This window comes from Balaenoptera physalus, assembly GCF_965194825.1.
Source record: "Balaenoptera physalus genome assembly, chromosome: 6".
Lineage (NCBI taxonomy): Eukaryota > Metazoa > Chordata > Mammalia > Artiodactyla > Balaenopteridae > Balaenoptera > Balaenoptera physalus.
Window position 1 is genome coordinate 130,345,844 of NC_138885.1, and position 20,916 is coordinate 130,366,759.

At 36.2% G+C, this 20,916-nt stretch overlaps 1 protein-coding gene across 2 annotated transcripts in view; it reads left to right on the plus strand.

Annotated features, from left to right (window-relative positions):
- The window catches only part of PSMD1 (proteasome 26S subunit, non-ATPase 1), a 102,997-nt gene that overhangs the window by 74,793 nt on the left and 7,288 nt on the right, over positions 1-20,916 (plus strand). For both annotated transcript variants that reach the window (XM_082466168.1, XM_082466169.1), the window contains 5 exons: positions 4,114-4,216; positions 9,320-9,489; positions 11,233-11,325; positions 12,763-12,849; positions 13,419-13,565. In XM_082466168.1, the coding sequence (XP_082322294.1) occupies positions 4,114-4,216; positions 9,320-9,489; positions 11,233-11,325; positions 12,763-12,849; positions 13,419-13,565 (600 nt within the window). The remainder of the gene's footprint in view (positions 1-4,113; positions 4,217-9,319; positions 9,490-11,232; positions 11,326-12,762; positions 12,850-13,418; positions 13,566-20,916) is intronic.

A 20,916-nucleotide genomic window follows, 5' to 3' on the forward strand; every position in this document is an offset into this window, starting at 1 on the left:
TAACACTAAGCTCTACACATTGTGGTCTTAGTTTAACTCCAGTACATCTTTGCTTTTCTTCTGCCAGTTTCTTGCTCACTCACTCTCACAAACATAGACCCCAGAACACACATACACCCTTGGGTGATTACAAACCCAATTTAGAAGGCTCTTAGACCAGAGGTTCAGAACCATTTAACTAGAATACTGTTCTTTTATAGGTCCTTGGAGTTATTTTGTCTCCAGAACCCAACTCTTTATGAAGGATCTATCTTCTGTTTTTCTTATTAAATGAACTCCACTGTTAGCAGTTATTTGAACATGTATATAACAAGTATCATATATAGAATCAGATAAAAATATTAAAGTGTAAGAATGGGATCCTGTGCTCCTCCTTGCCTAATATCATCTAGCCTGAGGCCTGTTAACAAGGAAGCTTCTCCCACCACTGATATGTACCCTTTTTGGAAGTAGGATCATATTTGGCAAAGTTTGATCAGCTTTTGCAGTTTTAAAGTAAATCAGCATGAACTTTTATATTATAAGGTTTTATTTTACAGCATAACACATTTTTAAGTAGTAATTTGTATTACCATACTGTTGCCTTAAGTAAGACAGGGATTTGGACCCTAAAAGTGTTGGTGGTAATATAAAGAAAAGGTACAACCAACTACCATGAACAAAATAATACTAATAAGATTGAGGAGGGAGCTGAAAACATCACTTGGGATATTGATAGTGGGGAAATCATGATAGCATTGCCAGGAATCTTGAAAAAGAATAAAGATAATTTTCACATTAGGCATGTTAAGTTTGAGATTATAGCAAGTCAGTTGGAGACAAGATGAGAGCATAGGAAAAAAATCAGAACTAAAGAAAGAGATGGGAGCTAGCCCAGATAAATTATATAAGTTCATGGCCCTTTATCTGCAATTCCAATTTACAGAAAGGTCTGAAAACTGAGAGTTTTGTCTGTCTTTAAGGACTCGTTTGGCTGTAAAATCTGAGCCACTATGAACTCATTTATAGCCTTTATCCCATTTAGTAAATATTCATTTTGCTGCTTCAGAAATATTAATTTGGTTGATTACGGGATATTACCCCCACGCTCCACTGAGGATATTGCATGATTTATGGTGTGTGCACCATGTCACCTTTCTAAATTCTGAATTCCAAAATTCATCTGGCCTCAGTGAGTTCGTGGAAGGAGTTATATACCTAGTTGAAGTCATAAGAGCTAATGTAATGTCATAGAAAGAGAAAAGGGAAAAAAAACCTCTAAAACTAATCCCTGATGTACAGCTTCATTTCTATATCCAGGAAAACAGGAAAAAAAAAAAAACAGGAAGAGACATACCTAGGTGATAAGTAACCACAGAAAAAACGTTTACGGAACTTTATGCCCTTCTCCCATCCTTTATTTTTCTCTCTGACATAGATGTATGGGTTTTGTTTTTTTCCAACAGTATAAGGTGTATAGAGTTAAAAACATGATGAGTGTTTAAAATGCAGGATTTGGAGAAGGTAGATTTTAGATAATCAGGCACAGCAGAAGGCATGGTTCACAGCATTGTCTGAAATTTAATTCTTTTCTGTGAGATTATCATAATATAAAATGGGAAATTAATATTATTTTCTCCTACAAATTCTAATTTGTTTTATGTGGGGGCCATACTATTCATAGCGATGAAATTGAGTCAGAAAATAATGATCCTTAGCCATGACTGCAATTAATTGTTTGTGATCACAAGCAAGCCAGTCATTTTACCTATCTTGGTTCCCTTTTTCACATCTGTAAATTAGGCAGAGTAGACCAGATGGGCTCAAAGTCGCCTTCCAAATGTAAGATACTATCCTAACCTACTAATATAATAATTCTTTATGAAGAATCATAATAATGAAAATTAAGTTACTGCTGCATAAGTAATGTGAGGAAAAATTTTTAAGTGATGAACAAAAACTAGCTTTTTAAAGTACTAGTCTACTTAATATTGATTGGATAAACCCATTATGTATTTGCATTGATTTTTTTAATTCCATCTTTCAGTTTCACCAAATGTTATCCTATTGTTTGGGGTGTGGTTTTATATTTAAATTCTTCCTTATAATGTACATACAGTGCTTTGTCCAGCGTTTCTTTTTGTAAGTTCATGAACTATTTCGTAAACTGTTAGCACATAAAATTTCCATCCTATATAAGGTAATGTAAGTGTTCATCTAAAATAAGTTAAGAATCAAAGGAATTTGACCTGTTGAACCAGAGTAAAAGCATCAAACCTTAGGATTTTTAAAACTAGAAGGGAATTTTGTGATGATCTCATCGTGCAGGGTTTTATAGTTAGAGAAAGTAAGATGTAAAGAAGTGAGTGGCTTGCTAATGGTCATATGCTGGGTAGTGGCAGAGTTAGTTCATTGTTTTCCCTGTCACATTCTGTTGTTGCCTATGAATAAATAAGTGAGAACCATTTTAAGGAATATCATTTTGGTAGCAGTATTTAGGTTGCAGAGAGGATAGTCGTGGAGGACTGATAGGACTCTGCTCTGATGTGGTAAGACAGCCATGCTCACTGAATCATAAAATGCCTTTTACACATTACTTTACATATGTATTACTTCATATAGTCCTTACAGCAACCGTGTAGGTGTTGTAATCCCTGTAGAGACGAAGAAACTGAGACTCAGAAAAGCCATGTAACTTACCCAAACAGCTTATTAGAGCAGAGGTATTTATAAGCCAGTGTTGTCTGACCCTATGTTAACTCTGCACTGTATCACAGTGTGGCCTCCCGGACCAAGGTGTAAATGAAAAGGGCAAGAGATTCTGAAAGAATATGTAATGCAGATGAAATCATTATATTGGGAAACTCAAATTCAATATTTCCTGCCTTTGGCAGATTTGGGGGGGCTCTGTGATCATGTGCTTCTTGAACAAGCCGACTTCTTTCTGGGTGCTTACCATTTGAAAAGCACTTGGTGGGAAAATAGAGAAGTGTAAGACATGGAGGAAGCATAAAATATTTCCCTTATTGTCACCCAAAAATCAGATATTTTGATGAGAACATATATTTTATAAATATTATTTTCTAATTATAAAAGTAATGTATGTTAATTTTAGAATATACAGAAAATAATAAAGAAACAAAAATTACCAGTAATCCCTCCCTGAATGAGTCAGCATGTATTCCATTTTGGTGTGTTCTTTTTTTTTTTTTACGATTTTTTTTTCCCTTTTTGTTTTTAATTAATTAATTTTATTTTTGGCTGCATTGGGTCTTCATTGCTGCGTGTGGGCTTTCTCTAGTTGCGGCGAGCGGGGGCTACTCTTCGTTGGCGTGCACAGGCTTCTCACTGCGATGGCTTCTCTTGTTGCGGAGCACGGGCTCTAGGTGCCTGGGCTTCAGTAGTTGTCACACCAGCCTCAGTAGTTGTGGCTCGCAGGCTCTAGAGCACAGGCTCAGTAGTTGAGACCTACAGGCTTAGTTGTTCCATGGCGTGTGGGATCTTCCTGGACCAGGGATCCAACCCGTGTCCCCTGCATTGGCAGGTGGATTCTTAACCACTGCGCCACCAGGAAAGTCCCTTGATGTATTCTTTTGGTAAGAGTAATTATTGTGATGTGTCCTCTGAAAATTAATGTGTATGCATAATGAAAATCTTTATTGTATATGTGAATATAAATCCAAAATATACCTCACACAGCTGCAGTGAAAGGTAATTTGTTGTAAGGTAGAACTGAAGGACTGTGCCCATTAGGAAATCTGTAGGTTGATGGTGAACAGAAGAGGTGTAATTCAAAGCTCACTGAAAGCCTTAGTGTTCCCTTGAGCTGTTTAAGCTTGCTGACTAACAGTGGTGCAATATGGAATCACACTCAGCATTCCCCTGAGTCTGAATCATCCACTGTGGAATGAGGATTGAAAACAGAGCTGGTGCTCCCATACCAGAAAAGTCATGACATCCATGATTTCAATCATGGGACTGTTCTCCCTTCAAATCCGGTCCAGATCCCTCTCTTTTTGAATGTTGTGAATCAGAACTCAGGTCTCATTGCCATTTGAGCAGTCTATTCCCCGCTCGAAAATGACACAGCAAGTGAATAGAACTAGACTATAATTCTTTTTCTTGTTCCTTCAGGTGAATCAGTTCAGACAGCTGTATTCCAAAGTCATCAATGATAAACATGATGATGTCATGGCCAAGTTTGGCGCTATTCTGGCCCAGGGCATACTGGATGCAGGTAAATGTTTTTAAATCTTCCAGATTAATTTGTCTGTTTAAATCTAATGAAATATCTGTTCTAACTATATGACAAAGTAGAAATTTAGTCTGGGACAAATTATTCCTGGAGAAAATTTGGACCCTGCAGTTCATAGAAATAATTTAGTAGAGTTAAGACTGCAGACTATTACGGTTTGAATCCCAGTCCCTTTACAGTACTAGCTATATTTCCCCTCATTATGTCTGTTTTCTTGTTTCGTAAGGTCTACCTCATAGTGTTGGGAGGATTAAAAATATATGTAAAACAACTAAAACAGTCCCAGTCACTTAGTAAAGTGGTCAATGAGTGTTGGCTGATTTCTTTTCCTTTAATTTTCTTAGTATATATCAGTTTTAAACAAGTTGACATCGGAAATTTTTTGAGGAAAAAATTAAGTTTTAGACAAATTCTAGCAGCTAAATCATCCTAAAATAAGATACATGGAATATTTGCCTAGTAAATGCATAGCACACTGTACCAACTGGCTCCTGAATTCACATTCTTCACCACTACACTATGGTTTATTTAGAAAGAGATGGGCTACCCTTTCAAGATAGAATGGTGTGCTTTAGTACCTTGGACTTGGGGTTCATTCAACCTATTCTTTAACTGTTATTACTGGTGATATCTCCCTCAGTAGGGTAGAAGGGAGGAAGCATAACTATTTCATTATTCAAGTGTGAGATTCTTTTTCTAACTGTACCCTAGGCATGTAGAATATAATCTTTTTCATTAATCTTTGCTAATTTGGAAGGTAAAACAATAGTATCTCAAGGTTTTCATAGTAATTCTATTACTAGATGAGCTTTTCTAAAACTTGTTGGTTATCTTAATTTCTTCTAATAAAAACACTGTTAGTCATATTTATTGCAACCATTCTTTTATTGGTCAACTAGAAATGTGTTTATATTTCTAGTGAAGGAAATCAGAGAAAGAAGCTGAAGTTTTTGATATAGTAAGTTTTTTTGTTAACCTTGTCAGGTTTTGTACTTAGAGTATTTTTTAGTCATATTAAGATTTTCAGTGTCCTTATTTTTTAATTTTAGGTCATCTCCCTTATATATAAGGCCTTTTAAAAAAATCTGTCTCCTTTCTAATTTGATTATATTATCTTTTTCTTAATTAGATTTGTTAGAGATTTCTGTTTGTTTATATGCTATTGCTAGTCTTTTTTTCCCCTAAATTCTTTATTTTTGCTTGACTCTTATTTGCTTTTTCTTTTTTTTTTAGAATGTTGGTGCTGTTTTCTAAATTTTTTTTTAATTAATTGATTTATTTATTTTGGCTGAGCTGGGTCCTAGTTGCATCACGCAGGATCTTCGTTGCAGCATGTAGGATCTTTAGTTGTGGCATGCGAACTCTTAGTTGTGGCATGCATGTGGGATCTAGTTCCCTGACCAGGGATCTAACCCAGGCCCCCTGCATTGGGAGCATGGAGTCTTAGCCACTGGACCACCAGGGAAGTCCTCGTTTTCTAAATTTTTGAGGCAAATACCCTTCTCTTTTAATCCATTTGTCTAGTAAAGTTTGTTTTGTTTTAATTTTCCAAGAAGTTGAGAGTTTTCTGCTTAAATTTTTAGTGTTTAACGTACAATTTATATTTTTCTCTCTTTTTAATTTAAAGATAGGTCATTGCAGCTGTATATAAATAAGGACAGTATTCTATAGATACTTTAGATGAAGTAAACCATTTCAGTTCTTGATGGTATTGATTCTCTCCCATGTATAAATGATACAGACATTGACATGCCATAGTTTCTCCCTTCTCATTCTTTGCCACCTTCCAAAATTTTTATATTATGTTTACATTGTCATAGCTCGTAACATTTACATACTCTTGTGAAATGATAATTCTCACAGTTTGGTCTTAGTTTCATATTTAAAGGGATTCAGTGCTCACCACCATTTCTTTTATTGCTGCTTCTTTTTCCAAGGTATCTATACTAAGACTTGACACTTAACTGACCAGATATTGTCAGTCTCTAGTTTACATTCGGGTTCAGTCTCTATGGGTTTTGATAGATGTGTAATGATATGTATCCACCTTTACAGTATCATACAGAATACTTTCACTGCCTTAAAAATCCTCTGTGCTCTACCTTTTCATCCCTCCCTCCCTCCCCACCCCCCCCTCCAATCCCCGGGCAACCACTGATCTTTCTGCTGTCTCTATAGCTTTAGTTTTTCCTTTTCCAGAATGTTATATAGTTGGAATCATACAGTATATGACCTTTTCAGATTGGCTACTTTTGGTAACTGGTTTTTAAATAGGATTTAGAAGTAACATTTTACCACTCCATAATCTTTTATGTTTTCTTTTAGCTGCTAGTTTTTGAAGTTTGTGGTTTTAGGCTTCAACCCTTTACTCATTCATTCAGTACTACTAAATTAGAGTCATTTGTTAAGAAATTGGGGAGAGAATAATTCTTTGTTTTAGCTTTATTCTGCCATCTTTACTAGAAGTCCTCTCTCTGGTTTCCCTTCCTTCCTCTTTGAGCCCTTCTCTCCTTCCATCTTTTTTTTTTGTGAGTCTCTATTTGATCTGTGATGAACCAATCAAGTTTTGATGCTTCTTTCCATTTCTCTTTTTAGTGTTATTAAGTACATAAAAGTTGTGTACTGCCATATTTGCTATTAGGAGCATAAGATTATTTTCTTACCCTTTTTCACTTTGCTAATATCCTTTCATCCTGGAAAACATTTCTGCAACTGCATTAAAAAAATTTTGGTCCTGTAATTTATTTCTCAGAAGTTAATGGTAGTAGAGAAAATCTGGAGAGGGCAACTTCAAAGGAATGAGTGAAGTTTATGAGAACTCACTCAATGATTTGGTTTCTTCAGGGAGAAAAGCTGAAGATTAAGAAAGTTTATGGTGAAGTTTGTAAAACTGTGCAAACACTATCAATAGAATAAACTTGCCCTTGTTTTATATTAAATCTCAAACTATTAGAACTAAAGGCTAGTTTAGTTTCTAAGTCTGAAGAAGATAGGTTTCATTAAAATAAAATTCAGCTTCAAAACTTAGATCAAATATCACATTCTCTAGGAAGCCTTTCCCCCCTCTTCTTCTACTGTATTCAGCCTCCACCATGGGTTAGGTGGGCCTAGTACCCAGTTATATCTATCATAATACTTTTATGCCTTATTTTAATTATCTAATTATCTGTCTTCACTAGATTGGAGGCTCCTTGGAATCTTTTTCAGTATTTCAAAATTCTTAATATATAGTAAGCATTCTGTGAATATAGGGGTTAGAATAGGGAAGAATGTAAGCAGACAGTAAAAGTATAACTCATTCCTGTTGGAAAAACACAATTAAAGTATACCTGATTTATTTCTAGGTAAAATCTTAAATGAAATATCTGTAGAGGGAGTATTAAGAAAATCTAGGTTATTTGGTTGAACAGTAGAACCCTGATTCTTATAAAAAATGCTTTTTGGCTTAGTAAAGTTAGTACTCACTTCCTAACTCCAAGCAAAACATGAAGGGAGGACTTCCCTGGTGGCGCAGTGGTTAAGAATCGGCCCGCCAATGCAGGGGACACGGGTTCAAGCCCTGGTCTGGGAAAATCTCACATGCCACGGAGCAACTAAGCACGTGAGCCACAACTACTGAGCCCACGTGTGACAACTACTGAAGCCCGTGCACCTAGAGCCTGTGCTCCGCAACAAGAGAAGCCACCGCAATGAGAAGCCCGCACACCGCAACAAAGAGATAGTTGCTCACCGCAACTAGAGATAGCCCTTGCATAGCAACAAAGGCCCAACACAGCCATAAATAAATACATGCAAAACATGAAGGTGTCTGTGTGATATTGAGGTGAAGAGAAGTGAAATGTGAGCAGTGGAGATCCAGAATTGGAATTCATATTAGGATGGTGACTGGGCACAAACAAGCCTTATTTGTATGGACTTTATATATTATATAAACTAAAAGATTCGTGTCTCAGAGTTCTGGGGTCCAACACTGACACTGTTACTATAGGCCAGAGGCTGCAACACAACAGCCCGTGGGCCATACCTGCCTTAAACACGTTTTTGCCTGCCTAGCAAAATTTTGTCCGAAATCCAGATTCAAGTGTACTTTTAAAAACAAAATTACATAGTGACCCTGGATCTAACACCCCTAGTAACATGTCCTCTTTAAATATGACATGAACTTTTCAGTTTGCTTCAATCCACACTGCTTTCAGTCCAACTTTTCTCATTTGTTTACCTGACCAGTTCCTAAAGACATTCACGTTTGCAACCCCTGAAGCCTCCTAGAATCTCAGCCTTATGAGGGCCCAGTAGAGATCTAGCCAACTGATACTTGGATCTTAGTTCTTGTTCACTAGCTTTCAAACTATGTTTCTCTGCACTCCCTCAAGGGATAGTCTAGGGGACGTGGAAAGAGGTAGATTAACAGGTCAGATTCAAGCCCAAAATCTCTTCTGATTTAACAGAATTAGCTCTGATTTCATTATTTTACATATTGTGCTTCCTCAGAAAAATTTTTCAGTTGAATCAAGGATTGGATATTAAAATTTTTCTTTTGTTAGTGGTAGTGCTCTAGTTCAAATGCTCAAGTTCAAACTGTCATTTTGCCAATGGGAAAAAAAACTTTTAGAGGTAAAGTGATTTGTCCAAGATCACAAGGCTAGTTAATCTAGGAGCTGCCTGCATTCAGACATGACTAAAGCAGAAAGAATAAAAATAAGCAAACAGTATTTACCTCTTGTCTCTTTGCCATTGTTTACAAATATGATATGTACTAAAATTTTACTTTTTGTTTGCACATTAAAAGCCAATGTACAATATAGATTAATATTTAATTTAGCATACAAGTTCTGATATCCTTCAGGCTTAGTTTTTGAAAAATGCCTACCTATATAGAAAGAAGTTCTAAATTACCCTTAGTCCAGTATTTCCAATTTTGGAGACCCTAGATAGCTCATTGGCTAACTAATTCCAGTGACTTCATATTAGATTTTAGAACTATACTCTCGAAATAATCACCAAATTCTTCCCTAGTGTAGTACTTAGAAATCTTTATTATTGCTCAACTAGATTCATGTTTATGATTTCTCTCCTTTTCTACAGGTGGACATAATGTCACAATCTCCTTGCAGTCCAGAACTGGGCACACCCATATGCCTTCTGTGGTTGGCGTGCTTGTCTTTACCCAGTTCTGGTTCTGGTTTCCTCTTTCACACTTCCTGTCATTGGCTTATACCCCTACCTGTGTCATTGGCCTTAACAAGGACTTAAAGGTATGTTTGTGAGACCTCAGTTTTATATTGTATCTTCACCGTATCCTATTTGCCACCCACTCACGAGGATTTTCATAAAATTTTAAAGATTAGTTGGCATCTTATTAATAAAGTATTTTCCCTTCAGACTGAGTCATCACCTTATTGAGAGGAGTGTGTTGGTGGAAGTTTTGAAAATCAAGTCTTTTCACTATAACTGTGTAACCTTGGGTAAATCAGCTGAGAGGGATTGGTAAGGGGGGGCAAAATAGAAAAATATGAAAAGGCTTTATAATCACTGATGAATTTTATTTAATATTGGAGGTCTGTGAGAGCTGTTGTAGGATTTCATGCAGATAAGTGACATGATGAGATTTGCATTTTAGAAACATTCTGATATCAGTGGAAATTTGTTACAATGCTATTGCAATAATCTGGGCAAGGAAGACCTAAACTAAATCTTACTAAGGAAGGAAGGTTTGAGACAGGGATATGTTTCAGTGTTATGTGATGCTAGAGCATTTGATGGAAGAAAGGATTGTTGCTAAAGGGAAAACAAGATAGGAGGATGTCCCTTTGGTAGTGGCAGAAAGCAAGACCAGCAGTGAGGAGCCAGGGACACTGACAGAAAGAAACTAGTCACTTTAGTCAAAGACTTAAGGTGATACATTCCCTGTCATCACGCTATACTTTTTTTTTTTTTTTTTTTTAAATGAGGTTTTTGCTTATGTCTTTTTTCTCAGTCCTGTGGCCTGATGACTCACTTTCTTGGTCTTGCATCCTCTCAGAGGCTTTTTGATCTTTAAATAACTCTTACATTTGGTCATCGCCATTGTTAAAACTTCTGTTAAGTTTTCAGAGTGGAAAAATTTTAGGCCAAAAAATGACTGGTAAAGATTGAGTATTTCATTGAATTGATTTTTTTCGGTATAGCTGTATAGCCAATTAATTATCCTCTAAGTGTTTCAGTATTAAACTACTCACATTTGTAAATATTGAGCAGTTTTATCTCTCAGAGCAAGAATCTTTTGTTTTCCCAATCCCTAACATTTAACATTGTGGTTAAACATACTGTATAATCTTTAGGGACTTTTTCCTCTGGCACACAATTTTATGATCTCTGTTTCCATTCCTTACAGTGAAAGTGGGATGGAAAAGACAAGATTGCTTATCCTAGTAAATGTGATGCTCATTACCATTCTCTTGGGTAAATAGAGAAAAATTCAGACTAGAGAACTTTAAACCTGGTCAATAAGTAATGCAAAGCCGACTTTTCCATTAGGCTCATGCTAGACTCTTGTAAGGTGTGATTATATGGTGTAGAAACTGTATATGGACGTGTATAGGTTGTTACTGTGGTACAAGGAAGGGACATGGAAGTTAGGTATGCAGGTTAGATAATCAGATGACACTTTACAAAAAAGGTAACAGTTGATCTGACGCTCACACCCTGAGTGGGACTTAACCCTCTGAAGCAGGGTGTGTGGTCAGTAAAAATGAAAGGGATGCCTGTTCAAAGGCACAGAGCTTCAAGAAAGTATAGGGAACCACAGTAGTTCTGTAAAGCACCTCAAAACTAATTCAGTGAAAGAAGAGAGATGCCTTTAAGGGAGGAGTGGTAACATAATTGAATAACTGTGTAATTTAGCCAGGAATGAAACTTCTGGCACCCCTTGGCATCTGTATGCTTGTTAAGAGCATATAATACTTAAATCTTGATTTTGATTATTTTAATAGAGGGGGGGAATTCTCTTATTTCTTCAGATGCCGAAAGTTCAGTATAAATCAAACTGTAAACCATCAACATTTGCATATCCTGCCCCTCTGGAAGTACCAAAAGAAAAAGAAAAGGAAAAGGTAGGTTTTTTGTTACTTTGAGCATCATTTATACCTATATAGAAGCTGCTTAGTGTTTTACTTGGGTTTGTTTTAAATATTGTTATGTTTTAAAGTAGGTATTTTTAAACTAATACTTCTCATAGTAAAATCCAATGTTACACAGGAATATAAAGTGAAAGCCCTTTTCTCTCCTGGTCATCCAAGTCCCATGTTGCAGGGATCACAATTTGTGAATCCCTCCAAATGTTTTTTCTGCACATAGCTATACTTTTTATACCACAAATCGAATTATTCTCTGTGTGCTGTTCTGCATCTTATTGTTTTCACTTTAACAATTTTTTTTAAAAACTTTCAATGTGTATTGATCTCTTTTTTTCCAAAGCTGCAGAGCAATCCCTTTATATATATATCATTGTCTTACCAGTTCTTTATCTGATAGACATTTAAGGTTATTTCTGATTTGTCACTGTTACAAATGGGACTGGAATAGAGTTTTTATACATGTATATTTGTGCACTTGTACAAGTATATCTATAGGTTAGGATCTTAGATATGGAATTGCTTGATCAAAAGTAATGCACATTATTTATATTTATAAGTGTTAATTAAATTTCTTTTCAAAATGGATATAACCAATTTATACTCCTCCCAACCAGCATGAAGACACTCATTGATACGTGTTAAGTTAAAGTATGGTGAAATTGAGAGCTGTGCTTGCCCCTGTAGTTTTCTCAGTAAAATTATCCTTTATGACACTTGAGGTTTAGGAAAATGATTTTTTCCCTCAAGAGAATGTTCCATATTAGCCAGTTGACTATTTGCTGTAAATGTTATAGTTAGGTAGGGATAATTATATAACTGACCAAATTTGCGGGTGGTAGGTGATGATACCCTTTGACAACAGTATCTTGTTCATCAGCTGTGTTTCAGGGCCCCCTCCCTTTTGAGTCTAAAACAAAGGCAGCTTTACACCATTACTGCCCAGCCTTTCGAAGTACCTGTTTCACCTTTGATTTCAATGAGACCCATCAAGGAGGATAATTCTAGGTTAACCACCCACCCACTGTGGATTACCATTGTAGGGCATCTAGTCCAGTGAGAGATCTTTACGACCACGTTTGGAGAAAATTTTTGTTTTCCAGTGCTTTCCCTATGAAGTAAAAAAGGAATGTGGCACCCAAATCTCTATCTTAGAAACTTATCATAGCAAATTCACATCCAAGGTATACTACAGATCAAAAAAAATTAGAGTTATATTGGACACAGGCCTCTAGGAACTAAAGATTTACCTGATGACTGTAACAGTAAGTTATCTTTATATTCCCAGATTATTTTGTTCTTTATGATACTTACTACCAGGAAACAGAATAGTACTGTAGAACTGAATTCTCATTGGGCTTGTACATTTGCGTGTAAGTAAGGGATTACAATGATTTACCCTGTTCACTCCTCTAGGTTTCCACTGCTGTGTTATCTATAACTGCCAAGGCTAAAAAGAAGGAAAAAGAAAAGGAAAAAAAGGAGGAGGAGAAAATGGAAGTGGTAGGTATAACTTGGTGGTCATTTGGGTTGATGTAGCTTTCTCTGTCATGGTCCAGATTCTTCCTTAGTTGAACATTGTTATACCTTGCTCTTGGCTTCCTTTAAATCATTATCCTGTTCCAAGCATGGAGACTCAAAATTTTAATTGGAAGAGACTTTAGAAGTTATACCCATTCACGGGAAGAATAGAAGGGTACAAATCAAAAATGAGTTCTTGGAGGAAATGACAACTAAAATGAGTTTTGAAGGGCTAGTAGGATTTTCATCAGACAGTGAGATGATGGTGGTAGAGAGAAAAGCCCTTTCAGGCAAAGGGAACATCGTTTATTTTTGAATATCTCTGATGATAGAAAAACCTTACTCTTTACAACTAAGTTAAATATCATTCTCACCCCCAAGCAGATTTACCATCTCTCTTGTCTGAGTCTGGTATCACTTTACTTCTACTTCCGTTATGTCTAATCCTAACTACCTTTTGCACCTAATAGTTGCTCAGTAAATTTATTAAACATTATTCAGTGATGTAGAACAGAAGTGAACCTTTATGGGGCTATTTTTTTCCCCCCTAGGATGAGGCAGAGAAAAAGGAAGAAAAAGAGAAGAAAAAAGAACCTGAGCCAAACTTCCAGTTATTGGATAACCCAGCCCGAGTTATGCCTGCCCAACTTAAGGTCCTAAGCATGCCAGAGACCTGCAGATACCAGCCTTTCAAACCAGTAAGTCACCAGTGGCCCTTAGCTATATACCAGTAGGATGTTAATCTGTAGGGCAATGGAATCTTTATAGAGAAGGATAAATCTCCAAAGTATTGGGAAAAGCTCTGTAGTACTAATAAATCTCTTAGCAAAAGAGAACATTCCCTTCCATTCCATGTAGATTTGGGGAGACTTTTCTTTGTGTGACCCTGCAAACATCCTTCATCTACCAGAGGCTTACATCATGGAAGTTTCTAATACAGCATAGTGATTTGGACCACAGACTCTGGAGCCAGACATCCTGAGTTTGAATCCTGATTCTACCACTTTCAGCCTATGAGACCTTAAGCCAAGTACTAATCCTCTCTTCCTCAGTTTTCACTACTATAAAATAAGAATTATCGTCCTTAACTCATAGGAATGTGATTGAACAAGGTAATACAGTTAATACATAAGCACTTAGAGTGTTCTGTTTTACAATTAGAAAAGGATCTTCATGCCATTTAATTTATTCTAGGGCAGAATGTTTCATGTTAGAAACAAATGCTGATCAGAAATTTGAGCCATGATAATGTCTTTATTTTCTAGGTTCTTGTATCTCGAAAACAAGAGAACCATTAGTAGACATATTTAATACATTCAAATCCTGGACCTGTCTAAAATGTCATAGACAAGATTTCTAGATCCTTATAGAAAAATAAACCCATTCTCATCAGCTTGAAGGTGGTCCCTGATGGTGGTGACAACTCTTACCCACAATTGTGAGCCAAGCTCCTACCTGACTAGATTATCAGCTAGAGGAGACAAGGGCAGAGGATGGAAGATATTTAGTGGAAGAGCTAGAATTGGGCGGAACTGAGTTTATATTCCAGATCTGCCGTTTCTTAGCTGTGTAACTGAGACAAGTCATTTGATTGCTTCGTGTTTCAGTTTCCTCATCTAATAATTGGGATGGTGATACTACCTACTGCCTAGGAATATTGTAAAGATTAAATAGGTTGTTATATGTGAAACACTTAAAACAACATGTGCAACATGGTAAATCCTCAGTCAGTGAATATTACTTGGTGGTGGTGACAAGTCATCAGCCATCTGTGGGCAGCAGGCAGTCAGGCCAGGAAAGACAGAATAGCTTGCAGGTCTTCTCCCATCTCCTATTAATTTTGCATTACCAGGACCTAATACTGCTTGGTCTGTAGTGTTGAATGAATGAATTAATAGAACCACCAATGGACACATTAAATGTAGTCACTATCTAATCTGCAACCCAGCTCGCTAAAGTGACATGTTTCCAGAGAATATATTCTAACAGCATCCTTTCAAAACTGCTCGTGCCAGAACAGGTACATTAGTACACAACTAGTGAATACTTTAAGCACACAAAACACCTAGTGATTTTGACAATTATGAAGAACTAAAGAGAGCAAAGTATATGCTCAGTGTCATGAGGCCATCTGAGGAGACTGGTTTTCCTCAGCTGGAACTTAAATGATTGTTAAGCCTTTGCTCAAAATAAATCCGAGGAAGCTGTAACAGTTGTTCATTTACAAGCGAAAAGATTTCCTCTGTCTGTGCCTGGCTGACTGTTGAAGGTGTGCCCCAATCACACACATAGCCCCTCGGCAAAGACTCGGAGACTTATTGTTCCAGGTGTTTAAGGACATCCCTGGCTAGTCATTAGCTGTCCAATCAGGTAACTGAGAGGAGACTTCAGTGGTCACATGCAACAGAAAATACTTTATAGAAAAGTCACAAAACAGACAACAACAGCAAACCCTAGGGAGGGGTGAGAATTTGATTTCCAGAGTTGCCACATTATATTATTTAAATGTCCACTTTTCAACAGAAAATTACAAGACATACAAAGCAATAAAACATGACTCATACACAGGAAAAAAGCAATTAATAAAACTGTCTCTGAGGAAGCCTAGATGTTGTACATAATAGGCAGACTAAATCAACTAAAATATGTTCAAAGAACTAAAGGAACTATGTCTAAAGAACTAAAGGAAAGTATAAGAATGTTGTCTTAACAAATCATGAATATCAGTAAAGAGATAGAAATTGTAAAAAATCAAATAGACATTCTGGATTTGAAAAATACAATAACAAAAAAAGGGTGAAGAAAAAATGAACAGACCTGTTAAAAGCCAAGCATACCATCCATCATACACAGAAATGGGATAATGGGAGTCCCAAAAAGAGAGAGAAAAGTATAGAAGAATATTTGAAGAAATAATGACTGAAAACGTCCATAATTTTATGAATAACATTGATCTACATATCCAGGATGCTCAGTGAATCCAAGTAAGATAAAGAGATCCACACCTAGACACATCATAATCACACTGTTGAAAGACAAAGAAGGATTCTTTTCTTCTTTTTCTTCTTTTAACTGAGGTAACATTGGTTTATAACAAGTGTAAGTTTTGTGTATACAACGTTATAATTCACCTTCTGGATACACAGCAGTATGCTCACCACCAAAACTCTAGTTTCCATCCATCACCATACAATGGACCCCCCTTTCTCCATTTCACCCTCCCGCACCCCCCCCAGAAGTTACTGTATTCTCTATGGTTTTTTGCTTTGTTTTGTTTTTGCTTTGTTTCGTTTTGCTTGTTCATTAATTTTTTTGTTTTAGTCCACATATGAGTGAAATCGTGGTATTTGTCTTTCTCCATCTAACTTATTTCACTTAGCATAATACCCTCAAGGTCTATCCATGTTATTGCAGATGGCAAGATTTCATCCTTTTTTTATGGCTGAGTAGTAAGTATTCCATTGTGTGTGTGTGTGTATCACATCTTTTTTATCCATTCTTCTATCGATGGGCACTTAGGATGTGTCCATATCTTGGCTGTTATAAATAATGCTGCTATGAACATAGGGGTACATGTTAACACTACAAATTAGTGTTTTCATATTCCCAGAAGTGGAATAGCTGGATCATTCTTTGAGGAATCTGCATACTGTTTTCCACAATGGCTACATCCACTTACATTTCGACCAACAGTGTACCAGGGTTTCCTTTTCTCCACATCCTCTCCAACCCTTGTTATTTTTTGCCTTTTTGATAATAGCCATTCTAATGGGTATGAGGTGATATCTTGTGGTTTTGATTGATTTGCATTTACTTAATAATTAGCAATGTTGAACATCTTTTCATGTGCCTGTTGGCCACCTGTATCTTCTTTGGAAAAATATCTATTCAACTCCTTTGCCTTTTTTTAAATTTAGTCATCTGTTTTTTTGTTGGTCAGTTGTAAAAGTTCTTTATATATTTTGGATATGAACCTCTTGTATGATGGATATATGATTTGCAAATATCTTCTCCCATTTGGTAGGTTTTCTTTTCATTGATGGTTTCCTTTGCTGTGGAGAAACTTTTGGTTTAAAGTAGTCCCATTTGTTTATTTTCGCTTTTGTTTCCCTTGTCTGAGGAAACATATCCAGACAGATATTGCTAAAACCAATGTCAGAAAGCATACTGCCTGTGTTTTCTTCTAGGAGTCTTACGGTTTCAGGTCTTACATTCAAGTCTTTAATACATTTTGAGTTAATTTTTGTGTATGCTGTAAGAGAGTGGTCTGGTTTCATTCTTTTGCTGCATTTGGCTGTCCAGTTTTCACAACACGGTTTATTGAAGAGACTTTACTTTCTCTACTGTATGCTCTTGGCTTCTTTGTCATAAATTAGTTGTCTGTATATGTAGGTTTATTTCTGAATGTTCAGTTCTGTTCCATTGATCTGTGTGTCTGTTGTGTCTATTTTTCTGCCGATAACATGCTGCTTTGATTACTACAGCTTTGTAGTATAATTTGAAATCAGGGAGTGTGACACCTCCAGCTTGGTTCTTTTTTCTCAGGATTTCTTTGGCTATTCCAGGTCTTCTGTATTTACATTTTAAAATTTAGGATTTTTTTTGTTCTATTTCCGTAAAAACAAATGTCATTGGTATTGTGATAGGGATTGCATTGAATCTATAGATTGCTTTAGGTATATGGACATTTTAATATTGTTAATTTTTCTAATTTATGAGCATGAAATGTCTTTCCATTTCTTTGTATTTTCAGTTTCGTTCAACAGTGTCTTACTCAGTTATCAGTATATAGGTCTTTCTCCTCCTTGATTAAACTTACTCCTAGATATTTTATTCTTTTTGTTGCAATTGTAAACGGGGTTGTTTTCTTAGTTTCTCTTTCTGCTAGTTTGTTGTTATTGTATAGAAATGCAACAGATTTGACAGAGAATCTTGAGAGCAGCAAGAGAAACACAACTCCTCATCATGTACCCAGAGCCACAATAAGATCAACAGCTGATTTGTCATTAGAAACTATGGAGGCCAGAAAGCAGAAGGTTGATATAGTCAAAGTGCTCAAAGAAAAGTCTCAACCAAGAATGCCGTATCCAACAAAACTATCCTTCAGAAATGCAGGCAAAATTAAGACATTCACAGATGAAAACTAAGAGAATTTGTTGCTAGCCAGCCTGCCATACAAGAAGTACTAAAGTGAACCCTTCAGGATGAAGTGAAAGGACACAGTAACTTGAATCCACATGAAAAAATACAGAGCACTGGTAAACATATAGGTAAATATAAACGATAGTATAAGTGTATTTTTGTTTGTAACTCTTTTTTTCCTCTTTTTTTTTTCTCCATTAATTTTTTAAATTGAGGTATAGTTGATTTACAATATTATGTAAGTTTCAGGTTACAACATAGTGATTCACAATTTTTCAAGGTTATACTCCATTTCTAGTTATTATAAAATATTGGCTGTATTCTCTGTGCTGTACAATATATCCTTGTAGTTTATTTTATACATAGTAGTTTGTACCTCTTAATCCCCTGCCCCCATCTGGTCCCTCCCCCTTCCCTCTCCCCACTGTAACCACTAGTTTGTTCTCCATATCTGTGTCTCTTTCTTTTTTGTTATATTCACTAGTTTGTTTTATATTTTAGGTTCCACATATAAGTGATATCATACAGTATTTGTCTTTGACTTATTTCACTGAGCATAATACCCTCCAAGTCCATCCATGTTGTTGCAAATGGCACAGTTTCATTCTTTTTTTATGGCTGAGTAGTATTCCATTTATTCTTTTTTATTCATTCACCTGTTTATGGACACTTACATTGCTTCCATATCTTGGCTATTGTAAACAATGTTGCTATGAATATTGCAGTGCATATATCTTTTCAAATTAATGTTCATTTTCTTCAGACACATACCCAGGAGTAGAATTGCTAGATCATCTGGTAGTTCTAGTTTTAGTTTTTTTGAGGAACCTCCATACTGTTGTCCATAGTGGCTGAACCAATTTACATTCCCACCAACAGTGCACAAGGGTTCCCTTTTCTCCACATCCTTGCCAGCATTTGTTATTTGTGGTCTTCAGTAATTCTTAAGATTATGAAGGGATCCAGAAAAATTCTTTATCAGATGAGTTGGAGTTCAGAAAATGTGGTCACAGAACTCTAGACCAGAGGGACCCCACCCTGTGGCCGGAGTCTGCTCTCACCCTGTCCCCAGGGTGGCCAGCTCACCACCCCCTCCCTGGTCTTTTTTCCTCTTATCTGATTTAAAAGACAACTGTACAGTGCAATCATAAATTGGTGTTGATGTGTACACACTGTATAAAAATGTAATTTGCATTAAAGTATGTCTTAGTCTGTTCTGGCTGCTATAGCAAATTGCCACCTACTGTTTAAGACTGGGTGGCTTAAACATCAAATCTTTCTTTCTCACAGTTCTGAGACTAGAAGTCCAAGAACAGGGTGCCAGCATGAGCAAGTTCTTGGTAAAGGCCATCGTCCCAGCTTATAGACAGCCCTCTTCTCATTGTATCCTCACATAGCAGAGAAAGAGAAAGCAAACTCTCTTCATGTTTCTTCTTATAAGGGCATGAATTTCATTCCTGAGGGCTTTGCCTTCATGACCTAATTGCATCCTAAAGACCCACCTTCTCATACCATTACACTTTGTGGGGGTGGGGTAGGATTTCAACATATGAATTGGGGGAGGGGACACAACATACAGGTATGTTTGGCACATACGTGAGCCATACAGAACCATGTCTGGCACACAGTATGTGTATACTAAAGTTGGATATTGTTATGATTATTCTTATTATATATGGCAAATAAATTTCTGTTTAATCAAAAAAAAAAGGGGGAAGACTCAAATTACTAAAATCAGGAAACAAAGAGGGGGCATTACTACCAGCCTTACACATTACTACCAACCTTACAGAAATAAAAGGATTATGAGAATATACTGTGAATAACTATATGTCAACAAATTAGGTAATTTAGATGAAATTGACAAAGTCCTAGAAAGACACAAACTACTACAACTGACTCAAGAAGAAATAGTAAATCTGAATAGATATATAACAAGTAAAGAGATTGAATTAATAATCAGAAAGCTATAAAGAAAAGCCCAGGGCCAGATGGCTTCACTGGTTAATTCCATCAAATGTTTAAAGAAAAAATAGCACCAATCCTTTACAAACTGCTCTAAAAAAATACAAGAGGAGGAAACACTGCCAAACTTATTCTGTGCGGCCAGTATTACTCTGTAGTAAAACCAGGCAAAGACATTACAAGGAAAAAAACTACAGAGCCAATAATTAATGTTCACAAATTGGAAGATTTAGTATTACTCAAGATGGCAGTACTCCCCAATTTGATCTATAGATTCAACACAGTCCTTATCAAAATCCCAGCTGACTTTTTTTGCAGGAATATACAAACTGATCCTAAAATTCATATGGAAATACAGGGGACCCAGAATAGCCAAAACAATCTTGAGAAAGAAGAGCAGAGTTGGAAGAATCACACTTCCCAATTTCAAAACTTACTACAAAGCTACAGTAATCAAAACTGGTATTGGCATAAGGATAGACATCCAGATAAATGAATTTAAATTGAGAGTCCAAAAATTTATGGTCAATTTGACTTTTTTTTTTAATTGAAGTATAGTTGATTTACAATGTTGTGTTAGTTTCAGGTATATAGCAAAGTGATTCAGTTATACATTTATGTATATATCTACTCTTTTTCAGATTCTTTTCCATTGTAGGTTATTATAAGGTATTGGATATAGTTCCCTGTGCTATACAGTAGGTCCTTGTTGTTTATCTCTTTTATATATAGTAGTGTGTATCTGTTAATCCCAAACTCCTAATTTATCCCTCCCCCCCCCACCCTTTCCCCTTTGGTAACCATAAGTTTGCTTTCTACAGTATTATCTGTGAGTCTACTTCTGTTTTGTAAATAAATTTGTACCATTTTTTTAGATTCCACAGATAAGTGATATGATATTATATTTGTCTTTGTCTATCTGACTTTCTTCACTGAGTATAC